The following is a 20,919-nucleotide window of genomic DNA, read 5'->3' as shown; positions in this document are numbered from 1 at the left end:
TCTGAATAAACTTGTTGAGCTAGGAGAGGGCTCGTTCCTTTTACAGTGATTGTTCTAACCTCCCACATTTTCGCTATTCCTAGCCATACGCTATATTAGGAAAAAAGAGTAGAAATTGGGAACATAGGAACAAGTATTACAACCCCTGGAGTCCATTAAGTTATGACTGATCTGAACGACAACTCAATTTATCTGTCATTTCTTCATATGTCTTGATGGATAAGATTTAATAATCTCAGTCTTAAACATTTAAACTGAATGAATAAGATTCTTTAGATCATTATCAATACTGCTTTGAAATCAAAATATGGAAGGACTCAAGATCGTGGTCCACACCAATATTGACTGCACAGGCGGAAAAAAGAATGCCACCCTGCAGTCAGAATTTAGAGCAGTAAGTAGGAAATTAGCAGGCAGGATCTCAAAACTGGTCAATTCTGGATTACTTCCATTTCCACATGCAAGTGCATATAGAATATAGAGGAGAATAAAGCAGATGAATATGTGGCTGGAAAGATGTTACAGGAGAGAGGGATTTAGATTTCTGGAACAATGGGACCAGCTCTGGGGGAGATGGGAGGCCTACAGGCCAAAGGGTTTGCAGCTAAACAAGCCATAATCGATTTCCTTGCAGGGCAATTTGCTAGTTCTACAGAGGAGGGTTTAAAGTTCGCAGGGGTGTGGGAAATAAAAGGTAATACCAGAGATGTAGAGAAAATTGGGAGAAATCGATGGCACTAGTTAAGGAGTGAAATGATTAATTTTGGTAGAAAGAATGCAGAGACAACATAAAAGAGGGGTAGATTAGCAGAGACTTGGGTATACATGTTGTGGTGACTGTGATTCACACCGGATTATAATCTGTATATACATGTGTTTATATTGTAAATGCAGTTTCACTACCTGACCACCAGGGGGAGTAGCACTGGGAATGCTCAAGAGTTGTACTGGGCTTGTCCCTTGGCTCAGCCCAGGACTTCTCCCCCCGGGAGCTGCTGTATAAAGATCAGTGCCACAGGGTCAGCCGGCCAGTTCACCGAAAGTTTAACGGCTAACAGGCTGGCTCTGTTGTAAGTATATTAAAACTGCTATTCTAATCCTACAAGCACGTGTCCGTAGAATTGTTGGTTCCAACAATTTAATATACTTAGGAAACAGTCGAAGAAATCATGGAAGCAGCCCTCAAGCCCGGACGCCTAGAACTCGACCCAAAGGATGCAGAGGCTAAGGAAATGTTTTCCCACTGGCTGAGATGTTTTAAAGCCTACCTGGCAGAAGCCAGCACCACCGGAACAACGGAGGAACAAAAACTCAGCCTACTGCACGCGAGGGTAAGCCGCAGAATCTCGACACAGCTAAATCCGGCCGGTTCGTACACCGCAGCGCTGGCAATATGGACAAAATGTACGTTAGGCCCACTAACGAGGTTTATGCACGCCACGTGTTTACAACTCGCCGTCAGCGGCCTACAAAAACGCTTGCCTATTTTGTAAGGGAATTGAACAATCTTTCCAATGACTGTAATTATCAAGCCGTTACCGCGGCTGAACATAGGGAGCTTGCTGTGCGGGACGTATTCGTAGTGGGCCTTAGGTCTAACTATGTGCGCCAAAGACTGCTAGAAAAGGGGGCCCAGGACTTAGACACTACTGTGGAGGCTGCTACCACTATGGAAGTTTCCTTCCGCACCCTCACGTCGTTTCCCGCGGAGCCCGCGTCCTCATCATGGACCCCCGACCAACAGTCCCCCCAGGCCTGTGCCGCACGGCACCCCAGCTACCGCGCTGCCAAAGCCAGTTACTCTGCTGCCCCAGCCAGCTACTCAGCTGCCCCAGCCAGCTACTCAGCTGCCCCAGCCTGCCATTTCTGTGGCCAAAGCCAGCACCCGTGGCAGCACTGCCCAGCCCGATCCGCGACCTGCAGCAGCTGCGGGAAGAAAGGCCACTATGCCAGAGTGTGCCTCGCGAAAAGGGCCCCGGTTTTTAACTCCCCTGCAGAGAGAACAAATCGCTCCCAACACCAGCGGGCCCGCGGGGCCCGAAACGCTGCGGCCTACGCCCCGACTCCGCCCCCTCCTGCCACGTGCGATCCATGGGGGCCGCCATCTTGGCAAACCCCCACCATGCGGCCGGCCACGTGCGACTCATGGGGGCCGCCGTCTTCCTCGTCACTCACCACGTGCGATCCACGGGCCCCATCTGCATCGGCATGCTCAGAAAGCTCATCTAAAGAATACGACTTCCCCGGGCACTCACCACGCGGCCCGCAACTCAACGCGGTCGCCCTGGATCAATCCCGCCCCAAGCACCTACGAAGTTCGATGGTGGAGGTCCAGATCAACGGGTACAGCACGCCATGCCTCTTTGACTCCGGGAGCACCGAGAGCTTTATACATCCAGAGCTGGTAAGACGCTGTTCGCTTTCTATTTTTCCGGTAATCCTTCGCCGGGCTACTAGGGACGTAAAGGCCAGCATATCGGTCTCTTTCGCCTCCTGCACTCCTGGCTCCACCCCAACCCCAAAAATCGCGAGTCCCCATCCTTGCTTGACCCTGGATCCCACCACCCTCGACACCGTCCTCGCCACCCCCTTCCAGAACTCCTCCAGTGCCGGGCATGCCCAGAACATATGGGCATGGTTCGCTGGACTCCCCGAGCACCTGACACACCTGTCTTCACCCCCAAAGAACCTACTCATCCTCGTCCCAGTCATGTGGGCCCGGCGCAGCACCTTGAATTGGATGAGGCTAAGCCGCGCACACGAGGAGGAAGAATTAACCCTCTCCAGGGCATCAGCCCATGTCCCGTCTTCGATCAGTTCCCCCAGTTCCCCCTCCCACTTAGCTTTCAGCTCCTCTACTGACGCCTCCTCCGCCTCCTGCATAACCTTGTAGATATCAGATATCTTCCCCTCTCCGACCCAGACCCCCGAAAGCATCCTGTCACTCACCCCCCTCGTGGGAAGCGAAGGGAATACCTCCACCTGCCGCCTAGCAAATGCCTTTACCTGCAGATACCTGAACATGTTCCCCGGGGGAGCCCAAATTTCTCCTCCAACACCCCCAGGCTCGCAAACCTCCCATCAATAAACAGGTCCCTCAGCTGTCTGATGTCCGCTCTGTGCCAACCCTGAAATCCCCCATCAATGTTCCCCGGGACGAACCTATGGAGCTTCCATCGAGCCCCCCACTTCTCCCCTATGTCGCCTCCACTGCCCCCAAATCTTGAGGGTAGCCGCCACCACCGGACTCGTGGTATACCTCGTAGGAGGGAGCGGCCACGACGCCATTACCAGGGCCCCCAGGCTTGTGCCTCCACAGGACGCCCTCTCCATCCGTTTCCATGCTGCCCCCTCCCCCTCCATTACCCACTTGCGCACCATCGACATATTGGCCACCCAATAATACCCCGAGAGATTGGGTAACGCCAGCCCCTCCCCCCCCCCCCATCTCTACCCCACTCCAAGAAGACCCTCTTCACCCTCGGGGTCCCATGCGCCCAAACAAAGCTCATGATGCTGCTAGTCACCCTTCTAAAAAAGGCCCTAGGGATAAAGATGGGCAAACACTGAAAAAGGAACAAGAACCTCGGGAGAACTGTCATTTTGACGGACTGCACCATGTCCCACCTTTTAAATTCCTCCTCCATCTGTTCCACCAGCCTGGTAAAATTAAGCTTATGGAGAGTCCCCCAACTCCTGGCCACCTGCACCCCCAAGTATCTGAAACTCTTCACTGCCCTCTTAAATGGGAGTCTCCCAATTCCCTCCTCCTGATCACCCGGGTGTACTACAAATACCTCACTCTTGCCTAAATTTAACTTATAGCCCGAGAAGCCCCGAAATTCCGCTAACAGCTCCATCACCCCCGGCATTCCCCCTTCTGGATCCGCCACATACAACAGCAGGTCGTCCGCATACAGCGATACACGATGTTCCTCCCCACCCCGCACCAGACCCCTCCATCTCCCTGACTCCCTCAACGCCATAGCCAAAGGTTCAATCGCCAGTGCAAAGAGCAAGGGGGACAGGGGGCACCCCTGCCTGGTCCCACGGTAGAGCCTAAAGTACTCCGATCTCCTTCCATTGGTAATTACACTTGCCATCGGAGCCGCGTAGAGCAGCCTCACCCATTTGATGAATCCCTCCCCGAATCCGAACCGCTCCAGCACCTCCCACAGGTACCCCCACTCAACTCTATCAAACGCTTTCTCCGCATCTAGCGCAACCACTATCTCCGCCTCCCCCTCCACTGCCGGCATCATAATAACATTTAGCAGTCTCCGCACATTCGTGTTGAGCTGCCGTCCCTTGACAAATCCTGTCTGATCCTCGTGTATCACCCCTGGCACACAGTCCTCTATCCTGGTGGCCAGGATCTTCGCCAGCAACTTAGCGTCAACATTGAGGAGTGAGATAGGCCTGTATGATCCACACTGCAAGGGGTGCTTATCCCGCTTCAGGATCAGAGAGATCAGCGCCCGTGACATCGTCGGGGGCAAAGCCCCCCCCTCCCATGCCTCATTGAAGGATCGCACCAACAGGGGGCCCACCAGATCCGCATACTTTTTATTAAATTCCACCGGGAACCCGTCCAGCCCCGGCGCCTTACCTGACTGCATTTGTCCAATCCCCCTGACTAGCTCCTCCAACTCTATCAGGGTCCCCAGCCCCTCTACCAGCTCCTCTTGAACCCTTGGGAACCATAGCCTGTTCATGAAGCTCTCCATTCCCCCTCTCCCCATCGGAGGTTCTGACCGGTACAGTTCCTCGTAGAAGTCCCTAAAGACCCCATTTACTTCTGTCCCCTTCTGCACTACATTCCCACCCCTATCCGTCACTCCACCAATTTCCCTAGCCGCATCTCGCCTGCAGAGCTGATGCGCCATGTTTTTGCAAATCCACCACTCTTCTTAGAATTCCCCCATACCAAAAAGGGCCAATATTCTAAATGGTGAACAGGGATTCTCACTCCCTGACTCCGATGCAGGCTTCAGTGGGTGCTATTCAGGTCAAACTATCTTTTCAAGTTATCCCCCGGTATAACCCATACCTTCACCGAAGAATTTTACCTACTTACCCCTTAATAGCATCGATGTCCTGGGTCCTGCGTTATTAAGGAAGTGAAGTAAGCTAATAACCACTTTTTCAGGTTAAGTTATTTTATTATTATACTTTTTTTTAAAGTTGCAAACACTTTCTTTACAGAAAGGTAAAAAGATTAGTGATTTTGGATGCTGTCTGGTTGGTTGTAGGGACCTTCAGACCCACCTTAACATTTTAACTTTAAATCCTAGCCTTCTTTAGATCTATTACAGTTTACACTCGGCTGCTTGCCTTGCCTTTCCCATGACCGAGTTCTCTCTCTCTCTCTCTCCTCTTCTTCTCTCCTGATGCTGGTTCTGTTTTCTGTCCTCCTTCCTCTGTGCTCCGTTCTGACCTCTCCAGCTGCTGCTCCCTCGCGTTCTGCTCTCCTGATTGCTGTTGCCTCGTGGGTGGGGGGGAAGGAGGAGCCCGCACTTGCTACTTTTTTGGCGGGAAAGATCGGGACCTCCGATAGGGATGGGCTACGGGGCTTAAAGGGGCATGGTGCGGGGAGGGGCTGAGCGCTGGGGCGTGAGACAGACAGGCGCCAAGGGCAGGGAAAGTGTCTTATTTAAAATGTTTATTCTTTCCCTGTACCCTCTCAGACCAGATATTGCCAGACTTCAATGTTTCAAATGACACCTTTTCTGTATTTTCCAGAACAGCCAACATCCTGCTCGCCTTCTCCCCATACTCATACACCATGCCCTGTGACCTCCTCCACTGTGTCTCCGCCTTTCTGGTGGTCAGCAAGTCAAATTTGGCCTGCAAACTACGCCGTTCCCCCAGCAACCCCTCCTCCGGTGCCTCCGCGTATCTCCTGTCCACATCCAGGAGCTCCCCCACCAGTCTCTCCCTCTCCTTCCTCTCCCTTTTTTCCCTATGGGCCCGGATGGAGATCAGCTCCCCCCGGATCACTGCTTTCAGAGCCTCCCAGACCATCCCCACCCGGACCTCCCCCGTGTCGTTGGTATCAAGATACCCCTCAATACTTCCCCGGACCCTCCTAAACACCTCCTCATCAGCCAGCAGCCCCACATGCAGGCGCCAGAGCGGGCGCTGGTCCCGCGCCTCCCCCATCTCCAGATCAACCCAGTGCGGAGCATGGTCTGAAATCGCTATGGCCGAATACTCTGCATCCTGCACCTTCAGGATCAATCCCCTGCTCAGGATGAAAAAATCTATTCGGGAATAGACCCTATGGACATGGGAGAAAAAGGAATACTCCCGCGCCATCGGCCTCCCAAACCTACAGGAATCCACCCCTCCCATCTGGTCCATAAACCCCCTCAGCACTTTGGCCGCCGCCGGTCTCCTACCCGTCCTTGAACTGGACCGGTCCAGTGGGGGATCCAGCACTGTGTTAAAGTCTCCCCCCATGATCAGGCCCCCTGCCTCCAGGTCCGGAATGCGGCCCAACAAGCACCTCATGAAGCCGGCATCATCCCAATTCGGGGCATATACATTAACCAGCACCACCTTCTCTCCCTGCAGCCTACCCTTCTCCATAATATATCTGCCCTCCTTGTCCGACACCACCTCAGCCGCCTCGAACGCCACCCTCTTCCCCACCAGAATCACCACCCCCCGGTTCTTTGCGTCCAATCCTGAGTGGAAAACCTGCCCCACCCACCCCTTTCTCAGACGAACCTGGTCCGCCACCTTCAAGTGGGTCTCCTGGAGCATAGCCACGTCCGCCTTCAGCCCCTTCAGATGAGAAAATACCCTAGTTCTCTTAACCGGCCCATTCAGCCCCCTCACGTTCCAGGTAATCAGCCGGATCAGAGGGCAACCTGCCCCTCTCCCCCGCCGGCTAGCCATAGCTTATCAACTGCTCGCCATGGCCAGCTCGCCCCGCCTGACCCGTTCCCCATGGCGATAACGCCTCTCCTCTACCCCCCCGGCCCACGCCAGCTCCTTCCTGGCCATTCCAGCAGCAACCCGGTATCCCCCCCCACTCCCTCAGGCTAGTACCCCACCTAGCCGCGACGCACCCTCCATGGTACTTCCGTGAGTCAGCTGACTTCTGTTGACCCGGCAGCTCCTGCCAAAACCCATCTCCTCCCGGCATGGGGTCATCCCCCTCTTGCCACACCTCCTTGGCACCGCTTCAGCGCGGGAAAGAAAACCAGTAGAGGCCACGCCCCCACCTCCAGCTCCGCCCCCGGAGTGCGGACAACCAGAGGAAAGCCCGCGCTTTCACACTGCCACACCCCACCCTTCTGACGCAGCTCCTCAAAATCCAGTTTCACCCCAATCCCCAGCCCCGTACAGAAGAGAACATATAAGGCACATACCCCCAAAGTTCCCCACATACCCCACACCCATACCCAACAGACAAACCCACCCGGAAACAGAGCAAAAAGAAAACCAGCATAAAAAAAACACGTGTCAAAATTGAAGAACAGCAACAGCGAAAACAGCAACGGCCATAGTGTGTTCCCAGACCCTAGTTTGAGTCCAGCTTCTCCGCCTGTACAAAGGCCCACGCCTCCTCCGGGGACTCGAAGTAGTGGTGCTGGTCCTTATATGTCACCCACAGACGCGCAGGCTGCAGCATTCCAAATCTGACCAGCTTGGCATGCAGCACCGCCTTCGTCCGGTTGAACCCAGCCCGCCGCTTTGCCACATCCGCACTCCAGTCCTGGTAGATTCGCACTACCAAATTCTCCCACTTGCTGCTCCTCTCTTTCTTGGCCCAGCGCAGCACACACTCCCGGTCACTAAATCGATGGAACCGCACCAGCACCGCCCGCGGGGGTTCATTTGCCTTTGGCCTCCTGGCCAGCACTCTGTGAGCTCCCTCAAGCTCCAGGGGCAAATGGAAGGACCCCGCCCCCATCAACGAGCTCAACATCGTGGTCACGTACGACGGGAGATCCGACCCCTCAAGCCCCTCCGCCAGGCCCAGGATCCTCAAATTCTTTCGCCTCGTGCGAACGTCCAGCTCCTCCAAGCGGTCTTGCCTCTTTTTGTGAAGTGCCTCGTGCAACTCCACTTTCCCCACGAGGACCGCGGCCTCCTCCTCCCGCTCAGCGGCCTGCTGCTGCAACTCCCTAATGGACACCTCCTGGGCCGCCTGAGCCCCAAGTAGCTTGTTGGTAGTCGCATTCAGAGAGTCCAGCAACTCAGCCTTCAGCTCCGCAAAACAGCGCAGAAGAGAGGCCTGCTGCTCCTGCGCCCACTTCCACCAGTCCTCGGGTGTTCCGCCGGCCACCATTTTGTCCTTCTTCCCCCGCCTTTCTTGGGGAGCTGCTGCAACTTTTTCCTTTGCCCCACTCCGGGTGAGCACCATAAATTATGGGGAATGCTCCTCTAGACACCTTCCCCCACCGGGATTCGTCGAGACAGCGCCGTTTGAGGCCCTCAAGTCGGCCCAAAAGTCCTTAAGTAGCGGGAGCTGCGGTGCGGCTGCAAAGCCGATTTTCTGACCGCTCCACTCCTAGTCCAGGCCATCCACCGGTGGAGAATCTGAGAAGGAGTGTTCCCACACGGGGAAAAGTCCAAACAGCACCACTACAAGCCCTTAAAAGAGCCCCAAAGTCCGAAAATATTGGGAGCCACTGAACGTGTGGCTTAGCTTCGCATCACCGCTACCGGAAGTCCGTCTCCGCTTCTTCAATGGCCTTGGTGAGATCTTTTCACCGTTCTTCCCTCTGCTGCTAGAATTCAGCTTTCATAAAGGCCCTCAGGTCAGCTTGAGACCTATAAGCTGGCCCTTCCCCCGCTTGCATGCTTGCAGAGGCTTTTGTTTGCTGCTGCTTCAGACAAATCTTGCACTGTTTCGGAGGGTCTGATAACCAAGAAACATCCTATTCCTGGGGGAAAATACTCCTTGAACATTCACCCACGCCTTTTCATCGAAATTCCAACCCGTACTGCCCAAAAAAGTGCTCTTTGCTGCAACCTTAGGCAGGAGCTGCCTCTGTGTGATCACTCACTCCATGATGCACACCGGAAGTCCCTCGGGGTTCTTTTCATACTACGCCCAGTGGGTCCCTCAATATGCAGACAAAGCTCGCCCACTCTTTAAGGCCACACGATTTCCCCTGTCAGCTGATGCGCGCCAGGCCTTCAGTTGCATCAAGGAGGACATCACCAAAGCAGCCATGCGGGCGGTGGATGAATCCACTCCCTTTCAGGTTGAGAGCGACGCCTCAGAGGTAGCTCTAGCAGCCACTTTAAATCAGGCAGGGAGGCCCGTTGCACTTTTCTCCCGTACCCTATCCGCTTCAGAACTCCGACACGCCTCAGTTGAGAAGGAAGCACAAGCCATCGTGGAGGCTGTTCGTCACTGGAGGCACTACCTCGCAGGTAGGAGGTTCACCCTCATCACCGACCAACGATCGGTTGCCTTTACGATTGACAACTCGCAAAGGGGCAAAATAAAAAATGATAAAATCCTTCGGTGGAGGATATAACTCTCCACCTATAGTTATGATATTAAATATCGACCGGGGAAGCTCAACGAGCCCTCGGATGCCCTATCCCGCAGGACATGCGCCAGCGCGCAGATCAGCCGTCTGAAAGCCATCCATGTGGACCTCTGCCATCCAGGAGTCACCCAGCTCGCCCACTACATCAGAGCCCGAAACCTGCCTTTCTCCAACGAGGAGGTAAAAGCGGTCACCAGGGACTGCCCGATCTGTGCGGAGTGCAAACCGCACTTCTATAGACCAGACAGGGCCCACCTGGTCAAGGCTTCTGGGCCCTTTGAACGCCTTGCGATCGATTTCAATGGGCCACTCCCCTCCACTAACAAGAACATTTATTTCCTCAACATCATCGACGAGTTCTCCCGATTCCCTTTTGCCATTCCGCGCCCCGACATGACCTCCCACACAGTCATTAGGGCCCTGCATAGTGTCTTCACCCTGTTCGGTTTCCCCAGCTACGTGCACAGCGACTGGGGTTCGTCCTTTATGAGCGACGAGCTGCGTCAGTACCTGCTCGACAAGGGCATCGCCTCGAGTAGGACTACCAGTAGAAGACCGTCCTAATGACCCTCCGGTCTAGAAAACTCCAAGTCTCCCAATGGCAAGAAGTCCTCCCAGACGCGCTCCACGTTATCAGATCCCTCCTGTGTACAGCTACAAATCAAACCCCTCACGAGCGACTCTTCATTTTTTCTAGGGGCACTACCACGGGAGTCTCACTTCAGGCGTGGCTGAGGACACCAGGCCCGGTCCTCCTGAGGAAGCACGTCAGCAGGCACAAAACTGACCCCCTTGTTGAAAAGGTGCGCCTCCTCCATTCCAACCCCAGTACGCATTCATGGAGTTCCCGGACGGTCGCCAGGACACAGTATCCCTTCGGGACCTGGCACCCGCTGGATCCAGCCCCCCCCCCCCCCACACCCACTGAGGAACCCCTTACCCTGTTCCCTATGCTGCCGCCCCCTCGCGCCCCCGATTCCGTAAGCTCACCCCACCGGTTCCACGCGCCAGAACCAGCCCGCCCCCAGCACCCCCAGTCTCCGGTCGAGCCAGAGGTGTATAAAGTTCGGACGAGACCCGCCCCGGGGTCTGCCATCGTACCCCAGCTCTCAACACCCACCCAGCCACCGCAAGAGGCTGCAACCCCGGTGCTCCTCAGATCGAAAAGAACAATTCGTCCACCGGACAGACTAACTCTGTGTGCCACCACCCCCGCTGGACTCGATTTTTGTTTCACAGGGGGTGAATGTGGTGAATGTGATTCACACCGGATTATAATCTGTATATACATGTGTCTATATTGTAAGTGCAGTTGCACTACCTGACCACCAGGGGGAGTAGCTCTGGAAATGCTCGAGAGTTGTACTGGGCTTCTCCCTTGGCTCCGCCCAGGACTCCTCCCCCGGGAGCTGCTGTATGAAGATCAGTGCCACAGGGTCAGCCGGCCAGTTCACCGAAAGTTCAACGGGTAACAGGCTGGCTCTGTTGTAAGTATATTAAAACCGCTATGTGGGAGTTCAGGGATGCGGCCGATGCCCCTGACTTCTTCATGTGCGGGAAGTGTGTCCAGCTGCAGCTCCTGTTAGACCGCATGACGGCTCTGGAGCTGCAGATGGACTCACTTTGGAGCATCTGCGATGCTGAGGAGGTCGTGGATAGCACGTTCAGTGAGTTGGTCACACCGCAGATTAGGATTGGTGACGGAGACAGGGAATGGGTGACCAAAAGGCAGAGAAAGAGCAGGAAGGCAGTGCAGGTGTCCTCTGCGGTCATCTCCCTCCAAAACAGGTATACCGTTTTGGATACTGTGGGGGAGATGACTCACCAGGGGAAGGAAGTAGTAGCCAGGCTCATGGCACCGTGGCTAGCTCTGCTGCACAGAAGGGCAGGAAAAAGACTGGCAGGGCTATAGTCATAGGGGATTCAATTGTAAGGGGAGTAGACAGGCATTTCTGTGGTCGGAAACGAGACTCCCGAATGGTATGTTGCCTCCCGGGTGCTCGGGTCAGGGATGTCTCCGATCGGCTGCAGGACATACTGAAGGGAGAGGGTGAACAGCCAGTTGTCGTAGTGCATATAGGCACCAACGGTATAGGTAAAAAATGGGATGAGGTCCTACAATCAGAATTTAGGGAGTTAGGAGATAAGTTAAAAAGTAGGACCTCAAAGGTAGTAATCTCAGGATTGCTACCAGTGCCACGGGACAGTCAGAGTAGAAATTCAAGAATAGTCAGAATGAATACGTGGCTTGAGAGATGGTGCAGGAGGGACGGGGTTCATATTTTTGGGACATTGGAACCGGTTCAGGGGGCGGTGGGACCATTACAAACTGGATGGTCTACACCTGGGCAGGACTGGAACCAATGTCCTCGGGGGTGCTTTTGCTAACACTGTTGGGGAGGTTTTAAACTAATGTGGCAGGGGGATGGGAACCAGATTAGGAGGTTAGAGGTCAGTAAAGAAGCAGCGACTAAAGCTAGTAAGGTACGAGACAATAAACTCAATGTGACCAAGGGGAAGAGTAGACAGGGAAGAGATGATGAACGCAAAGGTGGTCTGAGGTGCATTTGTTTTAATGCGAGAAGTGTAGCAGGTAAGGCAGATGAACTTAGGGCTTGGATCAGTACCTGGGAATATGATGCTATTGGTATTACTGAGACTTAGCTGAGGGAAGGGCAGGACTGGCAACTGAATATCCCAGGGTATAGATGCTTCAGGAGGGATAGGGAGGGAGGTAGAAGGGGTGGAGGAGTTGCATTACTCGTCAGAGATGATATCACAGCTGTGATTAAGGAGGGCATGACGGAGGATTCGAGCACTGAGGCAATATGGGTGGAGCTTAAAAATAGGAAGGGTGCAGTAACATTGTTGGGACTTTACTACAGGCCTCCCAAAAGCGAGCATGAAGTAGAGGTACAAATATGCAGACAGATTATAGAAAAATGTAGGAGCAATAGGATGGTTGTGATGGGAGATTTTAACTTCCCCAACATTGAATGGGACTCGTGTAGTGTTGGAGGCGTAGATGGAGCAGAGTTTGTAAGGAGCATCCAGGAGAGTTTTTTAGAGCAGTATGTAAATAGTCCAACTCGGGAAGGGGCCATATTGGACCTGGTATTGGGGAATGATCCCAGCCAGGTGGTTGATGTTTCAGTCGGTGATTACTTTGGGAATAGCGATCACAATTCCGTAAGCTTTAGAATACTCATGGACAAGGACAAGAGGGGTCCGAAAGAAAGAGTACTAAATTGGGGAAAGGCAGAGTATAACAAAATTCGGCAGGAGCTAGGGAATGTGGATTGGGAGCAGCTGTTTAAGGGTAAATCCACATTTGAAATGTGGAAGTCTTTTAAGGAAAGGTTGATTAGAGTGCAGGACAGACATGTTCCTGTGAAAATGGAAGATAGAAATGGCAAGATTAGGGAACCATGGATGACAGGTGAAATTGTGAGACTAGCTAAGATGAAAAAGGAAGCATACATAGGATCAAGGCAACTCAAAACTGATGAAGCTTTGGAGGAATATCGGGAAAGTAGGACGAATCTCAAACGCGCAATAAAGAGGGCTAAAAGGGGTCATGAAATATCTTTGGCTAACAGGGTTAAGGAAAATCCCAAAGCATTGTATTCGTATGTAAGGAGCAAGAGGGTAACTAGAGAAAGGATTGGCCCACTTAAAGACAAAAGAGGGAATTTATGCGTGGACTCAGAGGAAATGGGTGAGATTCTTAATGAATACTTTGCATCGGTATTCACAGAGAGGGACAAGACGGATGTTGAGGCTAGGGATGGATGTTTAAATACTCTCGGTCAAGTTGTCATATGGAAGGGGGAGGTTTTGGGTATTCTAAAAGACATTAAGGTGGACAAGTCCCCAGGTTCGGATGGGATCTATCCCAGGTTACTGAGGGAAGCGAGGGTCGAAATAGCTGGGGCCTCAACAAATATCTTTGCAGCATCCTTGAGCACGGGTGAGGTCCCGGAGGGCTGGAGAATTGCTAATGTTGTCACTTTGTTTAAGAAGGGTAGCAGGGATAATCCAGGGAATTATAGACCTGTGAGCTTGACATCAGTGGTAGGCAAAGTGTTGGAGAAGATACTGAGGGATAGGATCTATTCACATCTGGAAGAAAATAGACTTATCAGTGATAGGCAGCATGGTTTTGTGCAGGGAAGGTCATGTCTTACAAACCTAATAGAATTCTTTGAGGAAGTGACAAAGTTAATTGATGAGGGAAGGGCTGTAGATGTCGTATACATGGACTTTAGTAAGGCGTTTGATAAGGTTTCCCATGGCAGGTTAATGGAAAAAGTGAAGTCGTATGGGGTTCAGGGTGTACTAGCTAGATGGATAAAGAACTGGCTGGGCAACAGGAGACAGAGAGTAGTGGTGGAAGGGAGTGTCTCAAAATGGAGAAGGGTGACTAGTGGTGTTCCACAGGGATCTGTGCTCGGACCACTGTTGTTTGTGATCTACATAAATGACCTGGAGGAAGGTATAGGTGGTCTGATTAGCAAGTTTGCAGATGATACTAAGATTGGTGGAGTTGCAGATAGCGAGGAGGACTGTCAGAGAATACAACAAAATATAGATAGATTGGAGAGTTGGGCAGAGAAATGGCAGATGGAGTTCAATCCAGGCAAATGCGAGTTGATGCATTTTGGAAGATCAAATTCAAGAGCGGACTATATGGTCAATGGAAGGGTCTTGGGGAAAATTGATATGCAGAGAGATCTGGGAGTTCAGGTCCATTGTACCCTGAAGGTGGCAACGCAGGTTGATAGAGTGGTCAAGAAGGCATACAGCATGCTTGCCTTCATCGGATGGGGTATTGAGTACAAGAGTCAGCAGGTCATGTTAAAGTTGTATAGGACTTTGGTTCGGCCACATTTGGGATACTGCGTGCAGTTCTGGTCGCCACATTACCAGAAGGATGTGGATGCCTTGGAGAAGGTGCAGAGGAGGTTCACCAGGATGTTGCCTGGTATGGAGGGTGCTAGCTATGAAGAAAGGTTGAGTAGATTAGGATTGTTTTCGTTGGAAAGACGGAGGTTGAGGGGGGATCTGATTGAGGTCTACAAAATTATGAGAGGTATGGACAGGGTGGACAGCAACAAGCTTTTCCCAAGAGTGGGGGTGTCAGTTACAAGGGGTCACGATTTCAAGGTGAGAGGGGGAAAGTTTAAGGGAGATGTGCGTGGAAAGTTTTTTACGCAGAGGGTGGTGGGTGCCTGGAACGCTTTACCAGCGGAGGTGGTAGAGGCGGGCACGATAGCATCATTTAAGAAGCATCTAGACAGGTATATGAATGGGCGGGAACAGAGGGAAGTAGACCTTGGAAAATAGGAGACAGGTTTAGATAAAGGATCTGGATCGGCGCAGGCTGGGAGGGCCGAAGGGCCTGTTCCTGTGCTGTAATTTTCTTTGTTCTTTGCTATTCTAATCCTACAAGCACGTGTCCGTAGAATTGTTGGTTCCAACACATGTGTACATGGCATTGAAAGTTACAGGGCGGGCAGGTTGAGACTGTGGTTATTAAATCATGCAGCATTCTAGGTTTCATTAACAGAAAGTACAACAGCAAGGAGATTCTGTTAAACTTATATAGAGCGCTGGTTCCCGCAACTTGAGTATGGTGCTAAGTTCTGGGTGCCACACTTTAGGAAAGATGTGAAAACATCAGACAGACTGCAGAAAAGATTAATGAAAATGGTTCCAGGGATGAAGAACTTCAGTAATGGAGATAGGTTGGAACTGTTCTTCATGGCAAAAGGAAGGTTGAAAGGAGATTTGACTGAGATATCCAAAATCATGAAGGGTCTGGCCAGGTAGATTGGCAGAATTTATTCCCATTGGTGGAAGAATCGAGAACAAGAGGGCACAGATTTAAGGTCATTGATAGAAGTAGCAAAAGACCTAAGGGAATGATTTTTCACACAGCACAGGTGGGATCTGGAATGCACTGCCTGAAAGTGTGGTGGAGGCAGGTGCAATCAAGGCACTTGAGGGAAATTGATTATTAGCTAAAAAGGAAGAATGTACAGGACTACGGGGAGAAGGGCAGCGAGTAGCACCATGTAAATTGCTCCTTTGTAGAAGCAGTGCAATAATAATAAATCATAATAATAATCTTTATTAGTGTCACAAGCAGACTTACATTAACACTACAATGAAGTTACTGTGAAAATCCCCTAGTCGTCACAGTCCGGCACCTGTTCGGGTACACTGAGGGAGAATTCAGAATGTCCAATTCAACTCACCAGCATGTATTTCGGGACTTGTGAGGAAACCGGAGCGTCCCGAGGAAATCCATGCAGACACGTGGAGAACGTGCAGTCTCCACACAGACAGTGAACCAAGCCGGGAATCGAACCTGGGTCCCTGGCGCTGTGAAGCAACAGTGTTAACCACTGTGCTACCATGCCACCCATAGTCACGATGGGCCGAATGACATCCTTCTGAGCTGTAACCATTGTGTGCTTCTAAGTGTTATTGACTCTCCAATGATGGTGGTGTGGGGAGGAGAGAAAGAAAATTCCAAGTATCCATTTGGAGCCTTCAACTCTGGCATTATTAAGATTTGCGTAGTGTCCATTCAGAGAGTTTTGGGCACAAGCCCAGAATATACATGTACAACAATTTGAGTTGTTCATTACATAAAACAGTACCTGTATAGAGTGTCTTGCTCCTCCACTGTAGCTTTTATCCAAAATTCTCTCTCCTTGCAAATTTGACCTTTGGCGACTAGTTGACCCTAGAAAACTCATAGAGCTTTTGTGGCTGTGTCTACTGAAGTTGCCGATGCTGGGATGACTAGGAAATCTCTTTATGCTTCCTCCCATTTTGGATGACCTACAATTTAAAATCAACAGAAGTTATTCAAGATTCAAACATATTGCAGTGTTTTGGTACCAGCACATACGATATGAAAAATCACTGTGAAAATCCCCTAGTCGCCACACTACGGTTGCCGCCTGTTCGGGTACACTGAGGGAGAATTCAGAATGGCCAATTCGCCTAAAAAGCACAACACAGCAATAAATTGTTACAAAGTTTGTACCTACTGCAGTAGGTACTACCCAACTCCATGAATCATTGGGGTCAGACCTATGTACACGTATGTAGTGAGTTCCTTGCATGAATAACTTCTCCCATCAGAAGTCCATTATTTGGGGAAGTTGAATATCCAGGCTACTGCAAAGTTTGGAAGACCTAAAGCAGGAGTTAAATGGGGAGAAGCATTTCTGGAGGGCCTCTTCCAACACTTGTCTAGTCTGTAGTAGGAAACATTTCTTTTGAAAAATATATTTTTATTAAGGCATTTACAATTTTCAAAGGAAAAACAACAAAGTAAATAATACCCACCCAAACAACAACCAGACCCAGCTAACATGGCTTACATACACAATTCCCCATCCCCCTTTCCCACTATTTCCATCTCATCCAGCCCTCCCTATTTCCTTTTACTCCTTCGAAGGGGAGGCGGAGCCAGCAGGCAGTAGGTTACCACATTACTTTTAATACAGTGGCAGTTTACCACAATACACATAATATATACTACAGTGGTTCAGAGTCAGCAGGGAGAAGCCCAGACATGTAACAATACAATAGTATAATACAATACAGTGGTTCACCACATTCACCCCCGTTAAAAAAAGAGTCCAGCGGGGGTGAAGTGGACTTAAAGATCAAGTCTGTCGGGGGCCTTGACCTTCCGCCATGATTGCCTCAGTCCCAGCTGTGGTGTGGGCACCGGTGTCGAGACCTGCGTATCCGGGAGCGTGTCATCCTCTTCTTCACCCAGTAGTTGAGTCGGTGGAGGGGGGGCGGTGTGTGGGCCGGGGTGGTGGTGATGGCCGCCGGTGGGCCTGCGGGTGCCAGACCTTGAAGTAGCTGGGTAGTGGTGGAGGGAGACGGTATAGGGTCAGGGGTAGTGGTGATGGTCGCTGGGGAACCTGCAGGTGCCAAATCCCGGAGGGAGATTGTGTCCTGTCACCCGTCATGATGTGCCACATAGGCATGTTGTGGACTGGCATGGAGGAGCATGGCCTTCTCAACGAGGAGATCTGATTTATGGCTCCTCACATGCTTCCGGAGGAGGACGGGCCCTGGGCCTATCAGCCAGGACGGGAGCGAGACCCTAGAAGTGGACTTCCTGGGGAAGGCAAACATACGCTCGTGAGGGGTCTCGTTGGTGGGAGTACACAGGAGCGACCGGATGGAGTGGAGCGCATCGGAGAGGACCTCCTGCCAGCGAGAGACTGGGAGACTTCTAGACCATAGGGCCAGTACGACGGCCTTCCAGACCATCGTGTTCTCCCCCTCCACATGTCTGTTGCCCCAGGGTTTGTAGTTGGTCGTCCTGCTGGAGGCGATGACCTTGCAGAGCAGGAACTGACGCAACTCGTCGCTCATGAAGGAGGAACCCCGATCGCTATGGATGTAGGTGGGGAACCCGAACAAGGTGAAAAGACTGTGCAGGGCCTTGATGACGATGGCAAAGGTCATGTCAGGGCATGGGATGGCAAAGGGGAATCTTGAGTATTCGTCAACAATGTTGAGGAAGTACACGTTATGGTCAGTGGTGGGGAGGGGCCCTTTGAAATCAATGCTGAGGCACTCAAAGGGACAAGAGGCCTTTACCAGGTGCGCTCTGTCTGGCCGATAGAAGTGCGGTTTGCACTCCGCGCAGACTGGCAGTCCCTGGTCACGGTCCTGACCTCCTCGATGGAGTAAGGCAGTTGCGAGCCTTGATAAAGTGAAAAAAACGGGTGACCCCCGGGTGACAGAGGTCATTGTGGAGGGCCCGGAGTCGATCTACTTGTGCCCTGGCACATGTACCGCGGGATAGGGCATCTGGAGGCTCATTGAGCTTTCCAGGTCGATACAAGATATCGTACTTGTAGGTGGAGAGCTCGATCCTCCACCTCAGAATCTTGTCATTCTTGATTTTGCCCCGCTGTGTATTGTTAAACATGAAGGCAACCGACCGTTGGTCAATGAGTAGAGTGAATTGCCTGCCGGCCAGGTAATACCTCCAATGTCGCACAGCTTTTACAATGGCGTGGGCTTCCTTTTCGATGGAGGAGTGCCGAATTTTGGAGGCATGGAGGATATGGGAGAGGAAAGCCACAGGCCTGCCCGCCTGGTTGAGGGTAGCGGCCAGAGCAAAGTCTGACACATCACTCTCCACCTGGAACGGAATGGACTGTCCACAGCATGTGCATCGCGGCTTTAGCAATATCTGCCTTGATGCGGTTGAAGGCCAGGCGGGCCTCAGCCGTCAGGGGAAAAACGGTGGATTTAATAAGTGGACGGGCCTTGTCCGCATAATTAGGGACCCACTGGGCATAGTAAGAGAAGAACCCCAGGCATCTCTTCAGGGCTTGGGGCAGTGGGGGAGGGGGGAGTTCCAGGAGGGGCGCATGTGGTTGGGGTCAGGCCCTAGGACTCCGTTTTCCACAACGTAGCCAAGGATGGCTAGGCGGGTTGTGCGGAAAACGCATTTTTCCTTATTGTAGGTGTGAAGGAAGTGCCGGAGATTTTTGTTATGGTCCTGCTGGTCATGGCCGCAGATGGTGACATTATCTAAGTACGGGATTGTGGCCCGCAGCCCGTACTGGTCAACCATTTGGTCCATTTCTCGTTGGAAGACCGAGACCCCATTGGTGACACCGAAGGGAACCCTGAGGAAGTGGTAGAGATGGCCATCTACCTCGAAGGCAATGTATTGGCGGTCCTCCGGGCTGATAGGGAGCTGGTGGTACGTGGACTTCAAGTCAACTGTGGAGAAGACTCGATACTGCGCAATCTAGTTGACCATGTCAGATATGCGGGGGAGGGGGTACACATCAAGCTGCTTGTACCGGTTGATGGTCTGACTGTAGTCGATGACCATCCGGTGCTTCTCCCCAGTCTTGACGACCACCAATTGGGCTCTCCAGGTGCTGGTACTAGCCTCAATGATCCCCTCTCATAGGAGTCGCTGGACCTCCGACCTGATAAAGGCCCTGTCCCGGGCATTGTATCGTCTGCTCCTAGTTGCGACGGGCTTACAGTCCGGGGTGGAGGTTAGCGAAGAACGAGGGTGGGGCAACCTTAAGGGTCGCGAGGCTACAGATGGTGAGGGGGGGGCAGGGGTCCACCAAACTTTAAAGTAAGGCTTTGGAGGTGGCACTGGAAGTTGAGCCCCAGTAATAGGGCAGCGCAGAGATGGGGAAGGATGTAGAGTTTAAAGTTAGTGTACTCTACGCCTTGTACGGTAAGGGCCGCGACACAGTACCCCCAGATTGCTACTGAATGTGATTCAGAAGCCAGGGAGATTTTCTGGGTCATGGGTAAAATTGGAAGGGAGCAGCGCCTTACCGTATCTGGGTGTATGAAGCTGTCTGGAAAGGCAGGCTTTCTCGTGCCCATTGATACGGACGGACATCGTAGATTTTGTGAGGTGATGAGGCCGGGACGGGTTGAGCGTGACGGAGGAGAGTCTTGGAAGGTGATGGGTAGGCCGGTCGGAGGTAGCGGCGGCCAGCGTACGACCGGGTGAGCAGGGCTCCCGGGAGGCTGCGGAGTGGTCCCAAGATGGTTGCCCCATGGGTCGCGCGTGGCGGTAGAGTACAAGATGGCGTTAAAGATGGCGGCACTCATGGGTCGCACGTGGCGGCCGAAATCGGAGATGGCGGCGCCCATGGGTCGCACATGGCGGGTGGCGAGGCAGCTGGGGGTGGCCTCAACAGGCAGCAGGCAGCGCTGCTGGGCCTAGAAGCTTTATGGAGAGATTGGACCTGGCAGGCTTTCGCAAAGTGGCCCTTCCTCCCACACCCGTTGCAAGTCACGTTCCGTGCAGGGCAGCGTTGTCTGGGATGATTACCCTGTCCGCAAAAGTAGCACTTCGGGCTTCCGCCGTTGGTGGATCCAGGTCAGATGATGACGGCGCCCACGAGGTCCACGAGGATGCCGGGTGGTCGGAGGTGTAGGCCTCTATGTTCTGGAAGGCCACCTCCAGCGAGTTTGAGAGCTCCTCTGTCTCTGGGAGGCCGAGTGTATCCCGTTCTAGCAATCGCTGGCGGATGTAGTTTGATTTCATACCTGCGACATAAGCATCCCTGATCAACAGCTCCGTGTGTTGGGTAGCCGATACTGCCTGGCAGTCACAGTTCCGGCAGAGTGCCCGCAAGGCACGCAGGAATTCCCCAGGGCGTTGTCGTCTTGTGGCAAGAAGGTGCCAAGCATGCACCTCGTTTACAGACTTTACACAGTGTCCCTTCAGCAGCATTATCGCCTCCGGTATACGAGGGGGCATCCCTGATGAGAAGAAAGACTTGCGGGCTCACCCGTGCGTGGAGGATCTGCTTCTTTTGGAGGTCGGTGAAGTCTTCGGTGAAGGATCCGAGGTATGCTT

The 20,919-nt window shown here is 52.5% G+C and overlaps 1 protein-coding gene across 1 annotated transcript in view; it reads right to left on the bottom strand.

Moving 5' to 3' along the window:
- Nucleotides 1-20,919, bottom strand: part of dnai4 (dynein axonemal intermediate chain 4) — a 277,873-nt gene that overhangs the window by 232,608 nt on the left and 24,346 nt on the right. The window contains 1 exon segment of the mRNA XM_038794441.1: nucleotides 16,187-16,370. Within this exon segment, the coding sequence (XP_038650369.1) occupies nucleotides 16,187-16,370 (184 nt within the window).

Source organism: Scyliorhinus canicula, chromosome 4 (assembly GCF_902713615.1).
Source record: "Scyliorhinus canicula chromosome 4, sScyCan1.1, whole genome shotgun sequence".
Lineage (NCBI taxonomy): Eukaryota > Metazoa > Chordata > Chondrichthyes > Carcharhiniformes > Scyliorhinidae > Scyliorhinus > Scyliorhinus canicula.
Note: the sequence above shows the minus strand (reverse complement) of the source record. Positions and strands in the feature narration are given on the sequence as shown.